Source organism: Diorhabda sublineata, chromosome 2 (assembly GCF_026230105.1).
Source record: "Diorhabda sublineata isolate icDioSubl1.1 chromosome 2, icDioSubl1.1, whole genome shotgun sequence".
NCBI lineage: Eukaryota > Metazoa > Arthropoda > Insecta > Coleoptera > Chrysomelidae > Diorhabda > Diorhabda sublineata.
The window spans coordinates 27,819,285-27,838,776 of NC_079475.1; the positions used below are offsets into that span (position 1 = coordinate 27,819,285).

Here is a 19,492-nt window from a genome sequence, read left to right on the forward strand (position 1 = left end):
CGTAACCGCAAAAAGTGTTAAATTGTGATAAGTTTATAGACAATATTAGACACACATCCCATACACATTTAAATATGGACATAACTGTAGTTCAACTCTAGACAGCCATAGGGTACTTGCTTCATAGTCTGAATATAAACTTATACTATCTTTATTCAATGTAATGTGCAAATTTTCAAAATTTCTTTATTTTTTGGTTTCCATAAAAAATTTTGTGGGCTTGTTTTCAGTCTAGTTACATCAACCCATTACCGGGAACGGACACCACCATAAAATATTGATGGAAATGGGGATTGAATAATTTTTTAAAAGTCATTTAACTGCTTTTTCAAAACTTGCAAATACTAGATTTTTCTTTGTACTTTGGGAAAAGTCAAGTAAAACCGTATAGATATTTCGTCACATGATTTATAATAAATCATAAAAAATTGATGAGATGACTTATTTTATCATTTCGAAAATTTTATTAGCTGTTATTATTCTTTTCACATCTTCCAAAACTCGGGGTTGTATTTTATATATACAATCAGTTGTAGATGCCCCCATACAATGATATTCAGAAGCGCTAAGTTGGAAGATCTTAGTGACCATTCTATAGTTCCTCTTCAGTCAATCAAATCAGTTAGTCTAACCGAAAGAAAGTAATAGGGTGAATCTTCATATGATACGGATAGGGAAGATGAAACATCTTGAAAAATAATTTTAACAGCCGCATCCATTCGATTTTCCTAACTAGTTGTTAGTAAGAGGTCTATTATTTCTTGATCCAAATTCAAATAGATAAAGGTGCAACAATTCTATTGCCCAAAATATCAGTCACTTCACTCTCCCTTTTTTTGGATACTGTATAAGACACTTCTTAAAAAGTCACGGATATTTATCGATCCACTAGCGAAAATTTTGCTTTTTAACATTTCCATTAATATAATGCCAAATCTTCTTGTTTACAATTATAAAAGCCGTAATTTTTTCACAAAATTCAATACTTCTGCGCAACTTGTCAATATTAAAATAATATAAAAAATATTAAAATGATCAAATAACTAATATATTACTACATTTGAAAATATCACAACAGACATATATTTAAATAATAAATTAATATAAAAAAACATGCATAATACACACGGTAAATTGATATTTAAGTACTTTTAACCTCAACATCGTCTTTTGAAACGATGTAGTACAAATCAGCAAATATCTTGGCAGAATTCAATAAATCCAACATATTTAGAGAATTTGAGTCTTCCTTATTTTTAAGTATATTACTTAAATAATTATCTAGGGCTGACAAGCCGCAACAAATTTGCTTTTGTATATTATTTATGAATTCATGTTGTTGTAGCACCAGGGAATTTTTTTTTATAAATTCTTCTGTGCAATATTTCTTGAGTAGCTCCTGTTTTTGATTATCTCCCAAACCAGTTTGAAGACAAGACGTCCATGAGTCATCTGTAAGTAAAAACAATTATATATTTACAAGTATACCTATATACAATGAACGTTAATGGCATATTCAAGTTCCCAAATAGACAATTATCTATTTAATACAATTACAGAAGACAACATAGAAAGCGGAATCCAGGAGGTAAAGGCTGTATTATTGTAATTTATTGATGTTGAATGCATAGAAAACTTAAAATGCCAAACGGAACAATCGGACACACTCAGTGATTGTGACTTCGTTTTAAACAAAATGTTGAGTTATTAACGCGTGTCAATATTATAAGCAAATTATGGCAATCTGTACAAGTAAGCATTACTCTTGAGCATTTGCGTACATTTTATGTCTAGATCAAAGCATATCGACAAACTGGATTCAAAAAATGCTTGTCTGACGCTCTGACGAAAAAAATTACAAAAGAAGAAATATTAAAAAGCTGTCAGGATTTACACACAGTCCTACAAGTAGGTGAGAGCAGTGACTTCCAACCTTATGAGTTGTATGAGGAATTACAAAATATGATCCCAAATTTACCTATTAAACTCTATTAAAGACGTGAAACATCTGCTCCAATATATCATAGAGAACGATTTGAAAAAAATATACCCAAATATTAACACTGTCATTAGAATTTTGTTAACAATACCTTAAGTACTGCTTCCGCTGAAAGGAGCTTTTCAAAATTAAAACTAATTAAAAATTATTTAAGAAATGCTTTGAGTCAAGAAAGGCTTTCAGCTTTGGTAGTTTTAACAATTGAAGCAGATTTAGCATTTAAGATAAATTTCGAACCAATCATTAAGGAGTTCAGTAAAATCAAAAGTAGAAAATTTCTGTTTCTTTAATTATTTCTTTTTTTCATTTTTGTTTAATGTTCCAAACAATTATAAATAAATATTAGGTTTTCTTCTTAATGAATAAAATGCTGTTTGATATCAACTGATTTTTTTATATTCCCTCCTTTTTGAACCATCAGAAGGCATCGGGAAATGTACCTTGCCCACATTAAGTCAAGGTCTTACGCCGCCAGTATATTCGTATATCATACACTCATCCCAGCAGTGTAGAATTTTGTTTTTTGGCAAAGAGGCCTTTCACATTGCATTTCTCATTGAGTTAAATAACTTTAATTAGACAATGCAATAATTTTAATCTGAGTGGTAACTGGGAGTTTTTCTAAGTCGTGAGTAAATGCAATTAGAACTATTTTCAAAACGCGGCATTTTTTAGCTCATTTATTCATTAGGTATTGAAAATATTATTGAATTTTTTTTAAAAAATCGCCTGTAATATCCTTCTGGCTTCAACCTATACTCTGCAAATAGATCGTGACGCAGCTGGTCCTGTAAACCAATAAGTATTATGTTTACTTATCATTTATAGACCACCGCTGATCACCACTTGTCTTAAAGCTATATGAGCATTATTTAATGTCAATATCACTGGGACTCTTTGAAATATAAAAAATTAATGTTGTTAAAGGTAGAATTTTTAGCCTTATTGAGATTGAAAGAGTAGTGGTTTAATGAATACCGAATAGAATCGAGGTAAATCTTATGAAAGACAATCAGGAAATATATTCGCATAATAAGCAGATTTTTGGATTTAGCAGGAAGAACACACTATATTACATTTTTCAAATAGTGTTACTGACTAGATCCATTTCAGTAAAAAAATAAATAAAAATTTGTTACGAGCTCGTCTACTGACGAATATCGTGAATTTGGTCCTATTCTATAATGTTGATAGAATCCAAAGTTTGGCGTATGCGAATTCCATTTTTTATAACTCATTTTGTTGTCGTTGTCGAATTATAGAGAAATCCGTTTTGTATGAATAGGCGGTTGTATATCAGCGAGGAAGTCAATAAATAATCTGATGTCATTCCAAATACATCGGGATACACAAGTGAATGGTGAGTTTGATTAAATTAATATTAATAGAATTAGATATATAGTAATAAATTTTAGTGTATAGTTTAGTGAAAAGGAAATAGTTTGGTATACTTAGTGATAGTGTATGAATAAATTAGGTAAGTACCTAAGTAGACACATGTGTATAAATTCACCCCACTGTTAAAAACACTTTGAAGAAATTAGAAGAACGGCATTACAAATATAAGAATTTGAAGACTTATATGGCAAGTATAGAAGTGTCCTCAATAAAACAGTTAAGTATATTACATACTACTTAGAAAGGGTGGATATGGTAGCAAATATCTGCTTAGTTTGCATACTCTCTTTAATCGGTATCTTCTGAAGTTGATAACACAATTCATTCACCCACAACTGGTACATATACTTCGGAATTATTATAAGATATTAGTAGTTTCAATACATGTGTCATAAGATATACAATAATTTTGTTAAATATAATTCTAGAAACATCAATATAATAACTTTTCATTTCATATAAAAAGAAAAAAACCAATAGCAAACATCTTGATCAAGATTGATACTTTGTTACTCTTCAACTTACCTTTTTTAGGGTGCTCCTCTTTGATGTGATCATTCAGTTCGATTTCTGTTTCAAACATTTTCTTGCATTCATTACATTTTTTTAAAGCTTGTTTAGCATCTCCATTTTCTGAATGTTCTTGTTCGTGTTTGAACAACCATTTAAAATTACTGTATTCTTTATTGCAATACACACACATAGCAGTTTTGCCTTTTTCTGAAAAAATCTTTGTTGGTTAATTGTAACAAATATAACAAATGAGATGTTGTAATAATAATTTCTACTATTCTGGGAAGGTTTTAAAAAAATTATTGAATTGAATAAAGTACTGAAAGTATTCTTGTAATCCCTTTCCGGTTGGTTCAAACCTGGAAAAGAAACATAGAATATCTGATTATTTCCACTTCTGATGGATCAATTTTTTTTTTGAAAATATGAATGAAGGATTAACGAGAAAAAACATGATTATTAAATTGCCAGTTACGATTATGGCAGGAATAACAAACATTTATTCATACCATGATTTTTCTAAATTGAATAACATAGATAGATCCTATCAAAAATATAAATGTGAAATAAGAGCAAAGTTAATATTATTATATATGCCTTGGTTAGGGTAGGTTGTTATCTTCAACGACAAAAGAAGTAAGATCTAAATGGGTATCAAGTTCAATGGTCAGTCCTGAAATTTATTTATAACAACAAAAAATCTCTTGCGTTCTTATAATTTCTTATAATATAATATATAATATATTGTAGTCTAAGGTTTGGCTTGGCTAGTTCTCATATACAATATATTATCCTAAGCTATAAGAACAAATGATATTTTTTGTTGTTATAAATAAATTTCAGGACTGACCATTGAACTTGACTATCATTTCTCATTTATGTTTTTGATAGGATATCATTACTTTTTATACATAATAGGTCGTCAGATATCGTGAGACAACAATCGTCGTTTGTTTTTTTACTCGTTAGTTCTTTTTTCTTTTTATTCGGTGTCCTTCGGAGAGTTACTTTGATTCTTGAACTTCTTCAAATGAATTTTCGTGTACAGAAAATATGCTGGTATATTTATATAATTTCTTCAAATTATTGCAATTTTGAGTACAAACCTGTTCTTAATTATTGCAATGCAGGCAGGGTGGGTCAAAACTGATTTTTATTGAAAAATCAATAACATTGATTTTTTTTTGAAAAAATCACGATTCATTTAATTTTTTTGATTTTTTAAATTTGAAAATTTTGATTCTTTGAAATTATTGTTAATCATTTTAATATATAAGTCTAAAAATTATAATACAATTTGCGGCTCAAAAACTTGCAACAACGTATTTGTCGCGCTTCTTGCAAAAATTTTCCTGTCGAGGCTTGTTTTCCTTCTCAACCTATAAATTGACGTTGCCCAACAATTTTACGCATTTCGCTAGTTAGGTTAATTAAGTGAAGTGAAAACATATAAATAAAGTAAAATGAGTGGAAGAAAAGAGGACCCAATATGGAAGTTCTATATTAAGACAACAAATTCAAATAAATTGGGGTGTAGGGAGGGCTATTTGTTAAAAGTGCAAGAAAGATATTCAAGGGTTAGTCCAAAGACTTAAAGCACACCACGATGTTTGTAATTATCAAGAGAGGAATACAGGTAATTGAATTATTAATTTAATTATATTTAATAAAGATTTTAATTATTAACCTGGGTATGATCACGTTGTTAGATTTTGCCTAACATTTTTTGTTTTTTATTGATTCTCCAAGCACTTGATATTTTATTTTTGAGATAATTCAGTGAAAGTTTTGAGACATAAATATTAATTATAAGTTAAGTAACATTCATTATGACCCGAAGTGTTTTGGAGATTCGATTTATTAAATATTCATTGAGTCAATTGCATAACCTTTCTGACAATTCTATTTTGTTATTGGGCCGATCAAGTTAGCAGTGATTATATGGTGGATAGGTTGGAATTTTGAAAATAAACAGCAGTTTGACCCGAGGTGACGAAGTGTGAAGGTGCTTTGACTCGAGGTGACGTGTTTCGTTACTTCTATTTTCAGTGGTTTGACCCGAGGTGACGGGATTTTTAGCAGGTAAGCTCAGATTATTCTGTCACTTTTGTAATACTTCATGCTCATCTATATCACTCTTAATTATGTTTTTAATATGTTACAGGATGTCGACAATATTTTTTACGGATACTAGCCGAATTAGAGAGGCAAAGAGCTGATGAACCACTTGAGTTACTCTAAGAAAAATAAGATCAAATGGAGCAGTGAGCCTATTAGAGTCGGTGGAAGAAGGGCCTAACCTAACCAAAAAGGGGATTATAACACATCTGCCAGGCGTGCGTCATAGATTTCGCGACACTGTGGAAGAATTATCTTCTTTCTCTCTATTTTTTACCGACGAAGTTATTGGTTGGTATTCTGGTGGGAAGAAAAACCAAAAGGTGGCCTCTAGCTGTGTTTTATCACCTCATCAACGTGGCTGGAATTAACGCATACAATGTCTTCAAAGACAACCGCAGACGCCAAAACCCTACTTTCAAATTAGAAAGGAGGCTGTTTCTTAGTAATTTGGGGGAACCAATTAATGAAGAACTCAATCATTTCTCGGTCTCTAAGCTCAGTGATTTCAAAACCCCTGAAGATGAAAATTAAATTTTATTTAGAAGAAAATGGTATAGTCGTATTTCCTCTTGAAGCGCCTATCACCATACCAAACTCAAAAAAACGCAAAAGGTGTTACATTTGTCCCAGCAAGAATGACACAAAATATTCTGCGTTTTGTTCTGAATGTAAAAATACTATTTGCAAAGAACATTCGCTGAATATTTGTTTAAATTGTAAAAATTAGCCATGTTTTCCATTCCTAAATATTCCTATGTATTCTGACTATAACTCATATTTTAATATTCTAGCTATTGTTTTTATTTTGATAGTAATAGTTGTAGTAGTTTGATAGTTTGATTTTTTAGTAATATGTTTTTTGCTAAGAGACAAAGGGAAGTATTTGAGGTGCCCAACAATTTTTTACTATTTTATTTTTATGTCTTGGTTACTAGTGCCCTATCGAAGAATTTATTTTACTAAACAAATTGTACACAATTTTTTTTGTAATTCAGAATTTAAAATAATTTTGTGGGAACATTGAAATTTTTTATATGTAGTCTTTTTTAACAATTGTGATTTTATAGATAAATAAAACATCAAGTTTATATTATTTTTTTTATATATTTTTGTAATAGGTTACCCACGACCCGAGGTGACTAAGTATATTTTTTATTCTTATTTTTTTGTGACCTATTAGATTAAATTCTTGTTTTGTGCAATTTTATTACGAAATAAGCATATTTAACATAAAAAAATTATTAAAATAAACTGTATTTAATTTACCCCCTTAAAATCCTTCTAGAAAGTTGGGTCTTAATGACACGACGTGACTGGTTGTGCAACTGATGGTAAGGTGACATCTCTAGGGTTAATCAAAAATTCAATAGCCCAATAATAACAAACGAAATAAGAAGTAAACGATTAAGGTGGACAGGACATGTACAACGTCTAGGTAATGAAAGGTGTGTCAAGAAAATACAGGAAACTAAAAGACAAAGACGAAGAGCAAGGGGACGACCGAAAACTAGATGGTTGGATGGTGTAGAAGAAGATCTTAAAGAAATTGGAGTAAATGACTGGAAGAGCAAAGCAAAAGACCGGAGAGAATGGAAAAGAATAGTAGAAGAAGCAAAGGACAGACTTCAGAGCAGAAACTAAATCACCGAATTCACAAACTCCCTACTGATTTAAAGCAGTAGGGTTGGCCAAGCGGCTGGCCACCGCTGCTGGAAAAATGAGGCTAGGAATCCCAATAGGGAGACTATGGACCTTAAGGTCTGAAAGTCAATGAGAAGAAAAAGATACATTTTTGAGATAATTTTAAAATTTTTTTGATAGATATCATTTTTAATAAATATAATATAATTTTTAAGTATTGATTTATAGATATTTTAGGATATAGATTTTAGACATATAGGATTGTTTTTAAATGTTAAATGAAATCTAACACGTGGCCTTTAATGTAATTTTTTAACGCTATCTTTCCCAGGTTAATTAAAGATTATCTTTACTCTTGTATACTTCTATACTCAATTTTTAATTTTTTCCAACTTAAAAAAATTAATTTGCTTCTACATCTCTATTGAACATTGTCTCTTTATTTTAAAAAAATAATTCAATACTATATCAATATATCATCAATTAATCAATTTCAATTTTCAATTATGTTGTTTCTCTTTCCAGAGAGTTGAATTTCACTTGACACTTTTGCTAGCACATCATCTGCCTCAAGTTATAGTTCACTCATTACGGATAGTTCATATGTTAGAAAAACTTCACCGAACGAAATCGAAAAGCAATCGAAACTCAGTCTACCATGAGTGGTTTTGTAATACAACTTCCGAAAAACATAAAATTGATAAACAAATAGTAAAGGCTATTTTTGCTTCTAATTCAAGCTGTATGTATGTATTGAGCATTTAGAGGTGAAAAAAGCCATTCAGTTATTAAGGCCTGGTTATACACCGCCCTCGAGAAAAACGGTAGCAATAAGTCTTTTGGACAAAATCTATGAAGAGGAAAAAGAAAAATGTTTCTCATCCCTGTCAGAACAGTCCGTAAATATGTCAATTGATGGGTGGACAAACGTGCGCAACGATAACCACTGAAGATGGACAAGACCTTCTATACGAAACTATAGACACATCAGGAAATCCACATACTACAGAATATTTAACTCAAATAGTTTGTGACCTGATTTCTTCATGTGAATTAAAATACAAGTGTACCGTAAAATCTTTTGTCTAAAAGTTATAACTTATGCTGATATTGTTCTGGAATTGCTCCATTACAAAAAAAATTGTTGAATACATTTTTAACAATTTCACATTTTCCATATTTATTCCATAATTATGAATGACAGCGTGCTCGGCAATACCTGATTTTCTGTGTGTCCATATTTGAAATTAACGGATTTTTTAGTTTGCCCAACATACTTCTTGTTACCATCATTACAGCTAATTTTATATATAGACTAATTTCAAACCTACTCGTTTAAATATGTTATCCTTCTGTGAAAACCGAATAGAGTACCAGAGCAAATTTTTGCTGCTTTGTTTTTGGAAGGGTGAAGTTGCATCATATCATACCAAACAAAAGTAAATATTAATGGAAGTGCTTTACGAAGAATTATTCAAAATTGTTACGGGCAAGTAAAAACACCAACAGTAGAGGCAATAGTATACACTGCGTAAAATGATACAGAATATAGTTTTTCTGTGGCGCAAAAAATCAATCAAATATAAGTTGATATTTATAGGTGAGGTAAAGTTATTTGCTTACTGATGACTTTGAATTTTTTAAAGAATTGGTTTTTTAAAAATCTAAAAGGTATGCATAAGGTTATTTAGATCAGTTTTTTTATTAATTCACTTATCATCTTTAGCAATATTTGTTATTTCTTAAAACGGACTTTATAGTTGTTATCAGTTGTCAAATTCATAATCCAAAGAATGATCTACATAGAAAACATGAGAGTCAATAGAGCACCAATCTGGATATAATTTTCTATCATTTTTGTGAGAGGTTATTCGATTGGTCAGTGACCTCTTAGACTGACCAATGTATTTCTTATCACAATTTAAATTTCATATTCTAGGCTAGGCAATTTATTAGTTGGCGTTCTATCTTTGATTTCGGTAAAGGCGCATTGAAGTGTCGAATTTTGTTCGTAGGTTACTTTTAGATTATGTATATTGTTTTGATAACTTTACGGAAAGTTAGGATTAACTGATTTTATATTTGGTAAATAAATAAGTAAGATACTATTGTTAGAATTGGTGTAAGACTCGTCTAATGTCAAGGTCACTGTCAGATATATAGAATTCGTTTTAAAATATATGAAGTATACGAGTTTTTATAAAAAGTTTGTGAAATATTATTAGAATCTTTCCATGGATTATTGGATAGAAAATTTTAAGAACTCTATTTTTCATTTTAATCTTAGTGTTACGTGGGCGAAATCAATGATAATTAATATAACTTCCAGAACTTATGGGTTTCCTATTCCAGTCAATTGAAATTTTATTGTTACTGATAAATATGTTCAGCATTCTCTCTTTGAATTTTTACTTATATTACTCCATTTAGCTGTTAGACATATGTTAAGATGAACATTAGTAAAAAGTGACAGAACATCTACACCTAAAAGAACATAATTCTTAATTCTGCGGCACTATCATATCATTAAAAGTTTCAAGAATTTTAAAGGAGTCTTTGAGATAATAAAAAAGTTATAAGGTTTTTTCAAAATTTCTAATAACCAAATAGTAAGAGGCTCAATTGGATAACGAAGTTAATATTCTTCTAAAACGTAAGAGCAGCAATATTACCGATTTTACATGTAAATTTATATCTTCCATTATTTTTCAACGTAAAAATATAATTATTTTTCGAATATAACCAGAAAATAGCCTTTGTTAAATGCAAAATATAGTTCTCCCTCGAAACTACTATTTACAAGGGTTGTATTCCCTCGTGCTCCGAAACTAAAGGAGCCGTAGCCAAGGCGACCCCACTTTTGCACCACTAGAGAAAGGGAAACACTAGCAGCAATAAAAGAGATGGTACCGAGCCGTACCGTTGTTCTCATGGAAGCGAGAATACCAGATTCGGAGCAAAGCAAGTGTCCGAAGTTTTACTCTGTTGATGGGTTTTTGCTGCACCAGTCCGTCCGAACTTAAGTAAGAAAAACCAAGGTAAACTGATTGAATTGTGAGAGGTAGGTCAGTAATAATGCCTGCAACAATTGTATATATGGGATTGCTGTTCTCAACCACCGAGCCGTAGACTTCGTGGGTGAAGTAAACTGCCAATGAGGGAGCTAAATATTCAAATCACAGTGGTGGTCGTGTTAAAGCCTTCATCCAAAAGATTATATCGAGGTTAAGGAAACTGTTACTGAAGGAGCTGATAATTCACACTTCAGTAGAAGTCGCGAAACTGCCAATGATGGAGCTGAGTATACAAATATCAGTGATGGTCGTGTTAAGGCGTTCATCTAACCGATTATATCGAGGGAAACGAAGCTGCTATTTAAAGAGTTGAGAATTAAAGTTTTAGTTGAAGTCGGGAAACTGTCATTGAGGTAGCTGAGTATTCAGGTCTAAGTGGTGGTCGTGTTTGTGCCTTCAGCCAACTAAGTAGGGAAACACTAAACGTGCATTCGGTAATTTGCTAACGCGAGATATTAGTGTTTTGACCGCCCGAGAGCTTAGTTTTTGCACGCCGCTTATCCTGCTTGTTGCACGCACCTGCTTTCGCTTTGCCGCACCGCTTAGCAGCCGTTTGTGGCTCACTTGGCAGTTACTAGGTAGTCCCCGTAGAGTTTAAAGCTTTTGGTGTCGTTGCTTTTTTCAACTAGTTTATTTATATTATTGTATAGGTTTTTTGTTTTTAAAAAGGAAATTCTGTTTAATAGTTATTTTGCTTTCTTCTACGACTCCGTGCTTGTAAGGCTTTCTAAGGAACATCAGCCGCAAATACCCAAGCTACAAATCCAGGAGAGCAAGTAAAATCTATTATTCAATTTGTTTCAGCGTATTCGTTCGCGTTAACCACAATTAAAAACTGGCGCCTGAGGAAATCCAATACGCGAACTTAGGCATCAAAGTGAGGAAAGAAAATTGCAACTGAAATGTTTATTGATGCTACCATTGGTCTAGCTGATAATTTAGGTTTACGAATTTTTAGTAAACAATAGAATTTTGCAGCAAACCACTATAGTTTGTTAATGTCTTCTTTGTTTTTTGTTTAAATTTTTTTGTTAATTCATCACAATTATTAGATTATATTTAAGAATTGGATCATGAGTACATTCCTTATGTAATGTATTATTGTCATTTATTTCTCGAGAAAAAGCTGTATACCTTTGTCAGATAGTATGACTATTAAATTTGGATTTTCTTTTAAAAACTTTTTGGTTTTATGAACTAGTTCTTCAAATACAGAAGATTGTTTAGGTTAATGATTATGGTTAGTTAAAATGTTAGTTGTTTTAGCTATACCGATATTTCTTTCTTGTTCAAAGTATATAAAAGAGGATATGTCTATAAGAATAAGTAGCGGAAACTTTAAATGTATACTTATATATATATATATATATATATATATATATATATATATATATCAACACTCACCTAATTTTCGTGTTTTAATAAAATGTTCAACATCTTCGTCTTGAATTGAAACTGTTCGCCTTTTGCGAGATTTTGATTTGATCGGTTTCTTTTCCTCAAATACCTCTTCATCGTCTTCATAATCTTCATCGTCATCATCTTTTTCATAATAATCATCACTATCAGTGTCATTAAAGATGTCATCAGAAGAATCTTCTTTTTTTATACATTTGTCATTCAAGTTCTGAACATTATTGTTTTTGACTTTGTCCGATTTTTCATCTTCTGACTACAAATAAAAACAAAATTTTTATGAAAGATCATATCAATAATTATGCTACTTTCGAGTACTGAAAGTTATGGCAAATGGATAGTTAAACATGCATTTTTTAATTCGAACAACCCTCAGTAATACCCCTCATACAGTTTTTTTGTGTACAATATAAAAAAAAGCTTCTTCAAGGGTCACATTTACGGTGACTATATAATGCGACACCATCAAAAGAATTACCGCCGCTTGGTAAACCTAACCAACCAACCTTTATTAATTTGAAAAATATCAACGACAGGTTGGATTTGCTCAAAAAGGTTTGCTTTTGCCTCAGTTTAATTTAATCTGAATTAAGTTTAGATTTTCTCGAAAATTTTTATTTTATTGATAGAATCTTCGATTTCACAAATTTTTTTAATTCATATACCGAGCGGTGCCATCTCTTTTGATAGTGTCGCATTCTATCGCAAAATAACTTCTTAAATTAAACCTTTATTTGAACCCGATCGCAAAGAGTATGTACTCAAAAGTGAGCTTGGAGCACACTTTTGACTATTGATTTGACGCACTTTCTTTGCGCCGCTGTTTTGATTGTGTCGCATTATATCGCAAATGTCTCCTTTTATTCAACGATCGTAAAAGATCGCAATTGAAATTTTTGAAACGTCGTGCTCTAAGGTAAAGGATTTTCACTATTCAAGGTAAAAAATTGACCTTCTTTGAGTCCTAAAAACCTTCATTCGCCAAAGATAATTTACTCAAATTCTAATTTAGAGCTTAAAACAATCGAATCTCAATTCTGGCAACATACAGGAAATGAATGTAGAGGATTGCCATTTTGGTACCACTTAAGAGCCTCCAATATAATTATACCACAAAGCGAAGATCCATTATAACATGACTTGCATAATTATATTGATTAATAAATCACTTACAACATGGATATCAAATAGAAATCTGTTTTAACAACAATAAATAATTTTTCCTTAGTTGTCGTATCTAAGAAGTAACGAGTTATAGAAAATGATATGCATATATTTCACAAAAAATTTTTTTGAAATTAACTATGACGCGTTTAACTGAAAAGTTTCCGACCTGAATCTGAAAATGTCAGGTTTAAACCTGGCAACCCTAACGTTGCGGCTATTTTTTTATTCTTTACATGATTTTTTTTAAAGTGATGTAAATATATAATTGTAATTGATATAAAAAAAAATAATTAAACTAACTGATAATTAGGCTAAGTTATCATAGCCAACTCTACGCTATTACTATAGTTACTTTCTAAACATTAGTTCAAACCTAGTTCTGTCAAAAAAAACAGGTATATCTACATGGACAATCGAGCAATGTGATTCTGCATTATAATATCCAACTGAATTACATATTTCATTTTGAAGTTCTGGAATTATTGGCGATGTTCACACTGAACTGTTTATTATCACTACATACTCACAATTTCACTATCTAGTACTCGTTTTCAATAAGCTATTATCTTCAGAGACTAACGCTGAACATTTATTTGTATGCCGGGGTTCACAATTTTATACTTACAAACAAGATAAAAATGGAATCATCTAAAATTGAACCAAATATACCTTAGCATTTTCTTCCTTAACATCTCGGGATTTTTCATCATTTATCTCATTATCTAAGTTGGCCAGTTTTTCCTCCAGTTCTCTTTTCATTTGCATTCGTTTCAATTTCGATGATGCAGGAGTATTTATTCTAACTTTAATTTTTGTCGATGGATTTTGTACACGATGGCTTGTCATAGGTATGGCTCCACAAGTATCTGCATGCGTTCGTCTGTGCTTCAGTAAATTACCAACACAGCTGAATGATTTTCCGCAGCCCTCACATTGATAAGGTTTAATGCCTGTATGTAAAGATATGTGAGTTATCAAACTTTGACGATGACAAAACCCTTTGCCGCAAACCTGTATGATAACACGAATTATAATTAGTCATAAAATACATGCTTCAGAAAGAATCAAAGATCGCGTAGCTTAATTGTAAATGTGAATTATGAATGACGAAATTCTTAAAAAAATTTGCCAATTCGACTACCACCTACAAGTAAAGCTAGTATATAAAGTCAATATATTAAGTAGTCTAATAAAATGACATCCCAATCAATAATCAATGATAGTATTATAGAAAAACTGTGAACGATATGTAATATCAAATAATGTATATCAACATAACGTTATACCCTGTTTTTAATCTAGGACGACTGATTTGAATTTGAGTTGGCAATTCTGAAGATTCCTGATTGGTAAAATCGCAACTGGTTTTAGGCAAGACGCAAATTGGGACACGTATAGCACGTGTGAGATAGCGTGACACGAGAGACACGACTTTCAAATAGGAAACGGTGGGGTTTGGATTTGATTGGTCGTTAGCCGTCAAAACAAAATGTTTGAAAATCGAATAAAACAATTGTAATTTCAGAGTGGGATGATGCTGAGGAGGAAATGTTGTTCTATTCCTTGATAAGGAGGAAATTCAAATCACCTAATACATTAATTCTATCGAGGAGAAGAAACAGTGGGCAATTTACAATTACAACTAAAATGATTGATACTGATTTTGCTAATTCTTTCCGAATGAATCGAAACCGGTTTGCTCTCTGTGTTCCCTTATCGCCTCCATCAACTTTTCTCCTGTCATTTTTTCGTAAAAAATTTAAGGAAAGACTTGCTAGTCACACACACCCAGTTGTGCCAGGACGCGCTGCGTCGACAATTTGCGTCAATATTTTCAAACTTGAAGATTACAAAACTACATGGTGTCACCTCACACGTGCTATACGTGTTCCTATTTGCGCCTAGCTTTACACAGCACTTTTGACTTACCAATATTTTATTGATAATTGTATAAATAAAAAAAATAGTATCCATTTTATTCTTTCATGAGTCATTGTTTAATTGAAATATAAAAACAGTTCTTGTCAGGACTAATTTGAAAATGGATAATATTCCAAGTACTAACAGACATCATTCACCCTTCAAAAAAGGACCTATGTAATTTTTGGGCAGATGTCATCTACAGAGAAGCAAAATATTGTTAATTTATATGAACGAATCTTAGATAATGAACCACAGACAAAGGTGATTGCCAATTGTAAACACGTTCGGTAAGTTATTGAAAATAACACTTTCGTATGAAATAACCGAATACAAATTTTATTTTTTAGGCGTTGTGAGATCGACTGTGTTTTGAATTATTGAAGAATAATTGTCTCTTCTAACCATGGTTGAGGTCGTCCAGGAATTTTAGAAACGTTCAACGATACAACAAAAAATTTAATTCAACACATTGTTAATAGTTTCTTTATTGAAAATGAAATAACAAGTTTGAATAAAATGTTACCTGAAATAAAAAAGTAGTCAAATTTCTCATTAATCATTCCATATTAAAGACAGAAATTTCCAGTAAGCCACAAATAATACTCATTTTTATAAGAATTGAAAACTACATTTTTATTTTATGGAATGTACCAAGAGAATAACATTTTTTAGATACTTGAAAAGAAATAGAAAGAGTGTTACCTAAGACCCATCAAACAGTATAGGCGAAAACAGAGACACATTTATTACCTTGATGAAACCTGACTGAATGAATGTTATACCAATTCCAAAATATGGATAAATACATCTATTCGAGATAAAAAAAAATTCTTTTCTTAAATGATTGTCTACAGGTTTGAAAAATCAATCTGGAAAAAGCAAACGTTTAATAATCCTTCATTCGGGATTTGAGTATGGATTTGTTAAAGATGCATTGCTAATAGTTGAAAATAAAACAAATTGGAGATTATCGTAGTAAATGAACGGATTTGTATTTGGAAACCAGTTTTATGAATTTCTGAAAAAATTGCTAGATGGTGCTGTAATTGTAATCGACAATGCGTTTTACCATATCCGTAGGATGTTCCAACAACATCTAAATTTAAAAATGATAGGCAAAATGGTTACAATCTAAGAATATACGATGATATATGAATATGATTCGATCTGAATTTGTATATACTATAAAACGGAATAAAGATAAGTTCAATTCATATGTTACTAATGAAAAGGCACTATAAAATAAAGAAATTGTACTTAGGCTGCCACCATTATGAATTGAATTCTATAGAATTGATTTGGACTCAAGAAAAAAATGCAGTGCCAGCCAAAAAGAGTACTTTTAAAGGATGTATAGAATCTTCAAATACAGGCCTTGGAAAATGTGACAAACATTTACTGGCAGAATTTTGTTGCATGTCAGAAAAGAAGAAATGAAATAGATAGAAAATTATGCAAATAGTTCAATTAATAAATGAACATTTTCTTATATTTCAAACTCAACCAATTTTTTAATCAACTGATCTTATAGCTCGAAAGTTTAGAAAAATAAACATGATCTGCTCTCTGAATAATGAAATTTTTGTCTATTGTGGTTCCTTCATTCTGAATTAAAACAAAACTTTTCATGTGTCCCAAATTTGACAACTATTCTTAATCTTCTTACAAACGTAGTCACCGACCTTGAAATTCTTTATAGATTTAATTTTAAAATTTGTTGTATTTTTTTTGTTTTCAATAATCCCTCTTTTACCGTATATCTAATAGGTTAATTATCATTTAGTTTGTGGTTCATTATTTCCAGACTGTATAATTTTAGTATGACTAGTATTTTATGTCATCGCCTTAGATTAGGGAAGGGAGAGGATACCGCAAATGTTTATGTGGCAGTGCTTCTCTTTTGTTACCAATACTGATAATCCTTTTTATTTGTGGCAAACAAAGTGAATACGTGGTGTGAATTTTATAGTGATTTTCTAACTGAAAAGTTTCATTATTCGAATGTATTTTACACTTCTTATAATCATTGTAAACTGTTGTTATTTCGGCTGTAAAAGTCACTGTCAGAAAATGGAGCCAGGAATCTCGTTTCATAGGTAATTAATAATTAAAGCATGCATCATTAGATTATTAGTAACCATTTATTTTTATTGTTTGAAAATTATTTAAACTGTGATATATTATACCTGTAATTCAAAACTTTATAATTATCTTGTGGCATTAAAGAAGTATGCTGGTGGCGAAGACATAAGTCGTAACCTTGTTGCATAAAATACTATTATTATGATTCCAATTAGGCCAGTAGCAATTTATTTTCAGTTATATAAATAATCATGAATATTTTTACTTTTAAAAATATCTTATAATGAATCTGATATATCATTTAACATTATTTAAATATTACAGCTTTCCTAAGGATTTGGAAAGAAGAAAACGTGGATAAAGAATATGAAAATTGATAATTGGGAACCAACAGTAAATGATCAAATATGTTCAAAGCTTTTTGAACAAAAGTAGTTCTACAAGACTGATTCTATATCAATTGTTCGTTTGCTTAATGAGGCAGTCCCCACCATTTCTTATGAACTGCCTAAAAATGTCCAACTATCAGTGGTAAGTAATCACTTATAAAATAATTCTAAATAGAAATGTATTTCACTGAGGTTTTAATAAAAATGTATGTTGAAATCAATAAAACACTTCACATTTCAGGCTCCTAAAAGAAAATGATCTCATTCTCTGAAGCCTGGATCTTCAACAGCACCTTCTTCCCTAAAAAAGATATTGAGTAGAAAGCTCTTTCGTGTGAAAATCAGGAACAGGAAATCAAGGGAAATTAGAGTACTTGAACAATCATTAAAGCGCTACAAAATAAAAGTAACTACTTTAAAAGATATTATTGAAGAACTCGATAAAATAAATTCATCAGAAAATGGAAAGGGAATGCTGCTAAGCAGTATGTGTACTGTGGAAAGTGGAAAACATATATAGAAAGAAACTATAAACAACATCAAAGAATTTCAGCTGCTGCACTAACATAGGATAGTGAGAAGATTCGCAAGAGTTCAACTTGTTGAGCTAGTGTAGTGGTGAAAATTAATTGTTATAAGATTAAAAAAGTTTAAAGATAATTTAAATTTATTGTAAGAGAAAACAGTACGCTTTATTTATATTTCAACTATTCATTAATATCAATAATTGAAAAATATCCATATAATTTTCGGAGTAAGTATTACATTAATATTCAAGAGTATTGAATAAAGTATTCAAAACTGACAAATGTTAAATTAAGTTCCAAATAACAACTCCTACCTGCTTAATTACGTCCATAATGCAATCTTATTATTGTAATTGTAAAATAATAGAATATTTTTGTCTGTGTGGATGAAAGTAATGTATGCTTGTAAAAAAATTTCTATTTTCTTTACGAGACCTTAGTACCGCAGTTCTATTGTATGTCCTTATTTTGTAAAAATCAGTATCATTTCATTTCAAAACTTTTGCTTTGCAACTGTTTTATAGAAATATGATAACAGATTTAATTCAATTATTTTGTTCAATTTCAATAGCTATTTATTTTACCAAAAATATATACTTAAAAACAAATAATAAAGTCTAAAATTATCCGCACTTAAAATTGTATTCGCTTCACCAAATCTTAGCGAGCAAATTGATGCGCTATTTCTACCTATACAAACCTCTATGATTGCAATAAAATGTTAACACATGACCAAATAAAGTATTGTGATGCCATATTAAGTTACGTCTCCAGCTTACAAGCTCCTCCCGCGGCACCGCAAGCGCCACGCTCTCGCGGGTATTCAGTCAGTTACTTGCGTTCATTGGGTGTTTTTTAACGGAATCAGACGAAGACGCTGAGAAAATCACGGAGCATAAGAAAAAACGTCGAATGCAAGGCACAGCTTAGGTTTTTGAAAGAAAATTTAAGACTGCGGAGAGCAGAGGAATTTATCAAAAATGAGAAGACCTGGTCAATACAAAAAGGTCATATGACTGAAGGAGTAAAACGTTACTATCGTTGTAATAAAGTGAAGCTTCCGGCTGAAATTCAGTGTTCTACTGTTATTTATCTTTTAGACCAAGAGCCAGTGACCAATTTTAGGTGGTGGATTCAGAAGTGATGAAACTTTTCACAGTCAAAACTTAATACAGTTGCTGGAAATCCACTCCTGGCAGCCCTATGTGGCCGGGGTGAACTACCCTAAATTTTTGAAGAGGG

At 31.0% G+C, this 19,492-nt stretch overlaps 1 protein-coding gene across 2 annotated transcripts in view; it reads right to left on the minus strand.

The window, feature by feature from the left end:
* Positions 1-1,026: 1,026 nt before the first annotated feature.
* The window catches only part of LOC130452778 (zinc finger protein 624-like), a 37,907-nt gene continuing 19,441 nt past the window's right edge, over positions 1,027-19,492 (minus strand). The window contains exons 5-8 of one of the 2 annotated variants that reach the window (XM_056792210.1): positions 13,999-14,340; positions 12,151-12,418; positions 3,923-4,117; positions 1,027-1,452 (exon numbers count right to left, since the gene is read on the minus strand). In XM_056792210.1, coding sequence (XP_056648188.1) covers positions 1,142-1,452; positions 3,923-4,117; positions 12,151-12,418; positions 13,999-14,340 — 1,116 coding nt within the window. In that variant the 3' untranslated portion in view covers positions 1,027-1,141. The remainder of the gene's footprint in view (positions 1,453-3,922; positions 4,118-12,150; positions 12,419-13,998; positions 14,341-19,492) is intronic. The other variant, XM_056792212.1, reaches the window with a different exon arrangement.